General features: G+C 41.4%; 1 protein-coding gene across 3 annotated transcripts; it reads left to right on the top strand.

Annotated features, from left to right (window-relative positions):
* Positions 1-487: 487 nt before the first annotated feature.
* Positions 488-5,782, top strand: LOC115103097 (uncharacterized protein KIAA0040). 3 transcript variants are annotated; one of them, XM_029623722.2, is made up of 2 exons: positions 488-610; positions 2,830-5,782. In XM_029623722.2, exon 2 carries the CDS (start codon positions 3,426-3,428, stop codon positions 3,741-3,743), a length of 318 nt encoding a protein of 105 aa, XP_029479582.1. In that variant the 5' UTR covers positions 488-610; positions 2,830-3,425; the 3' UTR covers positions 3,744-5,782. The 3 variants fall into 3 exon arrangements, with proteins under 3 accessions (XP_029479582.1, XP_029479581.1, XP_029479584.1); XM_029623721.2 differs by having other exon boundaries at positions 488-765; XM_029623724.2 differs by lacking the exon at positions 488-610 and adding an exon at positions 780-2,372.
* Positions 5,783-8,189: the final 2,407 nt, after the last annotated feature.

The raw sequence follows: 8,189 nt of genomic DNA, 5'->3' as shown, positions 1-8,189 counted from the left end.
GCCACAGGCATGGATGAGGTCCATTCTCCTCACGAACAGGGTCACATGATCTCTCACAGATTTCTACAGAGCAGTCACACATCAGTGCATCTCTCTCTGCTTCACCTGATTCCCTGCTCTGTCCACACCCTGAGCATACAGGACACACACACACACGCCCACACACACCCACGCATGCACACACACTTTAATTTCCTCTTTCCAATTAGAGTTAGTGAGGTAGCGCTGAAATGGGTGAGGTGTTTTGGTTAATTTTAGGTTTATAACACTTATAATTATGCGCATTAATGTTGTGGTAAAGCGTTCAAACACTAAAGTCAGCAGCTCTTTAGAATACGAATTTGAAAACATCAAGTTACAAACTGCAGACAAATCCAATTAATTATGAGCAGTGGGATTCTCAGGGGAGCTCTCTGTCCTCTCTCTTTTTTTTCTCTCTCGCTCTCTCTCTGACATCACTGGGAACTTGTGTGTATAAAGTAACCACAAGAATGCAGCGTGTCAGGCAAGGGAACGCGAGTACAGACAGAGGGCCCTTTCTTTCACAGGGTATGCAGGGCAGGGAGAAGGGACGCTGCACTGAGAGAGTGACACACACGGGCAGAGAGAGGTAAAGAGATACAGGCGCAAAGAGCACAGTTCAATACATACCAAGTATGGGGCAACATTGAGAGCTTAGAGAATATCAACAAAAAGCAGGATTTACAAGGAAGAGGAGAGGGAAAAAACAGCTTTACTGGCCCGGACTTCTAAAACCTTTTGCCGGTAAAGTGTACATTTCAAAAGACTGTTGAGAAATGATGAATGGGAAGCTGTTGATCTTGAATGCTGTTGATCTTATTTGGTTGAGTATCTGTGGCTAAGGAGTCAATGTATATACTTATAATACTATGTGTGAACTGGAAGTCTGTTGTTTTGGAAAGTCCCCTCCGTCAGTTAAACAGGTATTGTGATGTACCAGGTGATATGTTGCTGTTCAGTCACTACTCAGTGCCATTCTATAGCATATCTCTCTCAGGAAATGTAAATCTTAAATATAGCATTGGGCCTTTGCACAATGCTTTGCACATTGTCTATGACTAGTGACATTATGGTTTCGATGATTGAAACCTAAGGTTCACCTAAGATCTTAAATGTCTGAGATTTCTATCATTTGATTTGAAACTTTGCCTCGTTATGCTCTCTCCTCTACTTATACTATTTCACTCTCCCTGATTCAAAGGTTACCTTTCAGCTTGAACTGTAACGCATTGAGAGAATGTCCTCTCTTATACTGTGTGGAGATAAGGGCATGTTCCCAACTGTTCCCATCAAAAATATGCAATCTTGTGTTTCTTACCACAACACTGATTTTGAGTAAAGATATGAATTTGGTACACTAACACATGACTTTTGCTGTCTCTAAACTTTTGACTATCTCTGCAAAAGACTGTTGACTGACTCTTATTATTAAGATAATTAGAATTGAACATTCGCCAGTTCTTCTTCATGATTACCGTGGGCCATTCATGAAATATTCCTGTTTTGCCTTGTGTTGCCTGCTGTCATTCAGGCTTTTAGGTTGGGCAGAACAGAGTTCCAAGTTCCATAAATAGCTGTAGTTCACTAATGCAGTCATAAGAGTTTTTCCCCCATCCTGGCTTTGTGAGCCACTGAAAGTATCTTCCTGTTCACAGCTGATCATAGGCCAAGACAATGTTACGTCATTTTGTTACGTTGTTGTTATTTTACATTCATTCCCACGGCCTGACCAGAGTGCAAAGGCCGTCTGATGGCATGACACACTATGGAGTGGGGATGTTGTGATAGAGGATTAGATCTTGATAGATTTTTCAATGCATTGAGCTTTCATTGATTCTCTTCGTTCTCAATTTCGGCTTGAGAACTACCTCGGCATCTGTAAATGTATGTGGTGTGCACTACAACAGACCTCTGACCATTTTCTACTCTGGCGAGGAAGACGATTCTTACACCTTGCTGGACAATGCTAATGAGTGATATCCCACTGGGATAGGATGTAAACTCCACATCTATTTTTAAGTTGAACCAGCATTCCATTGAAATGACGTGGCATTGATTCAACCAGTGCGTGCCCATTGGGATTGTTACTCATTCCTTCCAGTCATCATACCTTGTATGTCTCAACTTTAGACTCAGCATCACCATAAAACAAATGCATAGACCTACATACATGAATAATAGAGAAGCTTACATTCAATGGATTTGGTGAACAAAATGTGTTTAGCTGAAATGGGACCTTAATGTTGACAAACTGCAAGTAGGTGCAGTCTTCTTAACTCAATGCAACAAAGTAGCAGCAGCGCACAGTTTCCTGTTTTGTTATGCTGGGAAGGAAGTGAAGCTGACTATGGGTAAGCCAATTTCACACATGGGCTGTGAGACAAACACACACTTTTTTTCTGTTCACTTGCAGTCAGAAACATTTGACTTAGAAAATGGAGCAGGAAATATAATATATCTTTTTTTTTCCCTCACAGGGCCATAATCCTAGTCAACATAAACCTATAAACTACCCTTTGACCTCCTGGATACCCATAACGGTTACCATTGACCCAAGTTACAGTGGAGTGCTACACTCAGTCAATGTTAAAGTCAAAACCATCGAAGCTAGGCCGCCATTAGCCGGCACATTTAAATGTATTTCCCTCCATGGTGCATTCAGGCAGCCAGAGCCATGACATTTCCCTCCAACTTTAATGAGAGTAAAGCTGAATAAGATACTTGAGTAGGGGAGGGAAGAGAGCGAAAAGGCACCAGTGGGACTGGGGTTCACTCTGCTCACCTTCTTCTCTCTAATTCTCTCCACAGAAAATGTCCTCATTCCATCACTTCTCCCAGAGGAGAATGGATTAAAATAGAGAGGAGACTCCAGAGGACGTGAGGTGGGATCCCATATCCCAAAAGAGGAAACAAACAAACAACACAAACAGGCAGACTTCATAGACCTTCCCATCAAGGCAAGGAGAGATCGGAATCATTACAGCAACTGAAGGATTACAAAGGAAAAACCCCCCTCTCATAAACAATTGATCTTTGGATTTCAAACTTTCATAAAAAATGCGTTGGTCTTCAAACCCCCAGATAAGGCGGTTAAGGAAAGAGGGGAGGATAAAGAGATTCTCCCTGCATCAAGAATTTTTCTAGTCTGTCCCATCCTCCCTTTCCTTCATCAGATATTCATTGTGACTGGGATGTCCTACTATATCAGCGAAATCTTCAATGTCATGAGTTCACCAGGAAACTGAAACCAGCACTAGATCAGGGTCAAATCACCACAAGAACAATCCCCTGATAACAGCAACACCCTTGCTGACTACTTCAATCAAAACGTGTTCACTATTGTAATTGGTTTCTTCTTCAAAGATTACCCTCAAGAGGAATTGTTAAGACACTGTCAGTGAACAATGAAGGAAGACATCTTGGATTTTTTCAGTGACTTGTGGAAGGTGGCCACCACTAAGCATGACCAGGGGATCTATAACACAGTCTGCCTGGTGGTGCTGCTAGCCCTGCCTATGGTGGTGCTCTTCACTTCTCTGGTGGTGTGCTGCCACTGCTGCTGCTGTCGCCACGCCAACTGCACTGGTTGCTGTGCAGTCAGCCCCAGCTCAGCCACAGCAAAATCAGACAAAAATAAGAAGAGTCCGAAAGATGAGGACTTGTGGATCTCGGTCAAAACAGGACCTATGACACCAGACAGGGTTGCCCTGACGATGGTGTAAGGTTCAGATAAGGTTTTATTTGTATTCATATGAAGCTCTTTTTTTACTGCAAGGTACAGGTACATGATGCCGAGCACTGGTGTTCAATATGCTCGACAGAAACGGTTGAAACACAGTAAAAGAGCCAACGATGTGTGTGTGTGTGTGTGTGTGTGTGTGTGTGTGTGTGTGTGTGTGTGTGTGTGTGTGTGTGTGTGTGTGTGTGTGTGTGTGTGTGTGTGTGTGTGTGTGTGTGTGTGTGTGTGTGTGTGTGTGTGTGTGTGTGTGTTCTTCTATCCATGTTGGGACCTAAAGTCCCCACAACGATAGTAAAACAAGTCAAATTCCCATGTCCTCATGAGGACAAAGACTATTGGGTTAGGTTTAGGGGGTAGGTTTAGGAGTAAGGTTTAGGGTTTGGGTCAGGGTTACAGGTTAAGGTTAGGGAAAATAGGATTTTGAATGGAAATCAAATTTGAGGTCCCCACAAGGATAGAAGGACAAAACGTGTGTGTGTGTGTGCATGCGTACGCGTGTGCTTGCATACGTGGGTGTGTGCGCGTACGTGTGCATGAGCAAATGTGTGTATGTGCAAGGAAGAGTGATAGATGACACACGGTGTATGTGTTAGTGTGCACTTCTGTGTGAAATTCACTGTCTTCACATTTGGGGACTATTTATATTTCCAATGCTGGAGGCCAGCAATCTAGTATTGGGATTCAGTTAGAAGACTATTTTTAATAGGTTAGACCATTTTAAGTTCAAAGCACTTGCAGTTATTGCACTTACAACAGAAATGTGTGTAACTACTTTGAAATATTTTGCTGTACTTGCTATACCCACTGAATGGAGATCTTAATTCCATTTATGAGTTAATTATCAAACGCAGATTTTAATAGAACCAAGTGAAGCACTCAGATCTTTCAATTGCATTGCTCAATGTATACGTTTCTTTCCCCGTGGAGTATCCTACATACAGCAGCTAGTATTGTGAGTAAAAAAAATGTATCTAACAGTTCCGTGTTTTACGCTGCCTTATGCTCAGATTGATGACACAGATTCATGTTTACTGTCTTGCACTATCCCTATTGGTTCATAATATCATTATGCATGGACACCAGGTTCTCAGATGTACGGGGCGCTGAGTGGATCCTTCTTATATCCTCCATCCCTCAGTGCCAATGTGGCCCTCTGACTTAAAATAATAGTTATTCTATCTCAAAACTGGGATTCCTAAAAAATGTGTCCGAGGATTTGGTCAACTTCCGTCAGATGTTTAAAATCCTAAATGAATCAGGAGTGGGCAGGGTCAGCTATACCATAAGGACCCCTTATTCATGTCCTCATTACATGTAGCGTAGCATGACCACTCATGGTCTGTAAAGTTCTCTACTTTTGATAGATTTAAACACACAATTTTGAAATCATAATGGTCACAACCATAAACTGTCAAGAAAAGGGCAATTAAACTGTAAGATTTTTGTCTGACGTCAAGTCCATCAGAGTGCTGTAAGATCTGAGAATTGTTGTGTTTTTATTGGGGATTTTCAAATGAATAATTTTCTATATTTTACAAATGTTTGTATTTTTGAAACAAAAGTAGAGATTGTTCCGTCTTTCAAGAATCTCTGAATTGATTTGCAATTTACAAATCCGGTGACAAATCATTTTTATTTGTTATCAATTCATGATCCTTATTTTGAGATTAAAGACTTCTGCGTTAGTTATTCATATGTAAAAAGTCTGAGGGTGGAAAAATACTTTTCCTTTGCAAAGGGGGGGGGGGGGGGGGGCGTTTGTTTGAACAGGAAGTCTGCCATAGACGATAGTTTCACATTCTATCACTGAAGCTGTGATCTGTCCCAATTATGCATGAGAACATACTGTATATTCTGGCTGTTTTGTTATTACAAAAGAAAAAGCTGAGGTAATCATTCAAGTTATGAGCTCAGGCCACAGTGGATACCGCATGCATAATTTATCCTGTCATTTGATTTTACATAACAGCTATATGGAGAAAAGGGGGCCAAAAAAATAAAGTATTTTTTATGCTTTGTTAATTCTTTGTTGATTGGCTAATGTTTGGCTCAGGCTCACAATATGTGCAATTAGATTAGGGCTCTATTCGGTCTGTATCGCTGAAGCGGTACAGATTGCACAATATAAATGTGAAGGCAATTTCCGATGTATCACAATCTCACCTAACGTGGGAAAATTGCATTTCAATTTCAATGACGCTGTAACGCTGAACTTCTGCGATACGAATTGAATAGAGCCCTAACAATATGTGATACATTTTATAACGGAAAATGTAGGCCTTTACCTTGAGAGCTATTTCCATTTTGTTATTAATCATGTTCTGACCTCGAAAGTAGTTTATGGACACCAACTAGTCGCTGCAATCCAGTGATTATGCCCATTCACATATCAGACCCATCTTCACTTGGAGATCATCATACATCATGTCTGGCATCTTTGTTGTACATGTTGACTTCATCCCTACGGGGTTTGGGCAATTTTATCATCATTTTATCTGATGTTTGGTAACTGACAAAGCATTAGCATCCACACACACTGGATGTTTGAGCTTGTTATTTCGAATTGATACGTAGTGATACATATTCTGACTCTGGAGCAGTGACTAGCTAATGGTGTGTCAAGTGTATGGTGTGGGGGTTTCCCACTCTCTGTCACGCATGCTGTGTAGCTGAGTCCTACAGCACTGACAGACCCAACCATCCAGAGGCAGAACACAGCCATGCAGTGGAAAGTGTCTGCGAGCTGATGGCAGCTTGCCTGCCATGACACACCTCTCCCACTAACTACTCCACCTCTGAACAAACAAGCCTTGTTAGAATATTACACTACCACGCATGGGGGAAAAATACATCAACCCTACGCTTAGCCGCCTCAACTGTGATTCGGTTCATGTTCATGGGTACTCGGTTGTTTGAAAGTCCTCGTCAGATGACACATGCTTTGGAATCTGTTGAAGTCCAAACTTGTGCTCGTGTTAAACTTGTTCCCTGGGAGTGAGACAAAAATAGACACATACTAAAATCAAACACTGCTGCAATTATAGGCAAAAATGTAAGTGTAACGTGGAATTTAACATAAAATTGTATTCCTGTACCTGTACTACACCACCTTTTATATACTCGAGGTGAGGTCCTCGGGATTTATCTAAAATACACAGGTTCTTTACATCTGGGAGTGGAGCATGGGAATGATCGGGCCAGAAATATACGTTTTATTCACAATCACAATTACTCAAGCAACTCAATGAAATCTTCTCATGGACATCTTCTTGCACCTAGTTCTCTGTACAATCACTGCTGACAAGCACAACGGGGTGAAAATCATCCTCAGAGTTCCATTAGCACACAGACATACATACATCAATGAATGTATTACATTACAATCAATATTCTTATTGTTTCTGGCCAACACACAAAATACATATTGTATCTAGGGAGTCGTGCCATGGGAGAAGGGGAACAGGTACCAGTGGCTATGGGCAACCTTGCCATGAACATGCTCACAATTCATTGTCATCACTTTGGTCTAGGCCACAGTCTCCACACCCATCCTCCGAAGGCACGTTAATCTGCACGTAGTAAAGGGGTCCCCTGAATGAATGAAACAGACAAGTATGTATACCTTTTGCCACACAGTTGGCAATTACAGACTCCTGGTGCTGACAGAGGCTGCATTCAACACTTCAACAGTTTCACACTGTTACATAGGGATGCCAAAATAAGCTTAGACTTTCTATATGTTAATTGACAATAGACGTAACCAGGTACAGGCTTCATAAAACATTTAGAGTCGGCCTATGCAGCACGAATAAGACTTTAAAAGAGTCATGCTCAGGGTTAAGCTGTTTATTTATTTTCCTACGGGAGGATTAATGTGATTTGTCTAACTGAATAAAAAAGTGTGAAGAATTGTGAGGCATTTCTTTATCTTTCCATCACTATTATATACATCTCAGCACTAAGAGGCCACTTGCCCCGCAGTGATGTTATAGGAACCGATATTATTTACCAGTGTGGCTCAAATGGGCTATTGCATCATCTGGCTCCCGTGAGACATTTCAAAAGCTTAACTGCCATATTCCACGATGGGTCTCTTCCTCTTCTTTTTGTCATTCTTGCTTAACTCTGTGTGAATAGCAATGCAAGAAAATATATTCACAGAGTGATGTACACAAATCATTTCTCAGCAGTGGATTGCAACGACAGCTGAGAAACCAGTGGAAGTTGAGAAACCTCAAGTTCAGACAGGAAACGCCACATATCCGTTTAACCATTTATTAGAAAAGATGACAATACATGCAATATGTTGTCTTGGTGTTAGGGTCTGCTCCTTCGGGGTAGCTCACTTCCAGAGCCTGCATCATGATAAAATAATAATAATCACAGGCAGTGAGCAAGGTACGCTGTACCAATCCCCAAAACTGCAGAA

Source organism: Oncorhynchus nerka, linkage group LG20 (genome assembly GCF_034236695.1).
Source record: "Oncorhynchus nerka isolate Pitt River linkage group LG20, Oner_Uvic_2.0, whole genome shotgun sequence".
Lineage (NCBI taxonomy): Eukaryota > Metazoa > Chordata > Actinopteri > Salmoniformes > Salmonidae > Oncorhynchus > Oncorhynchus nerka.
Note: the sequence above shows the minus strand (reverse complement) of the source record. Positions and strands in the feature narration are given on the sequence as shown.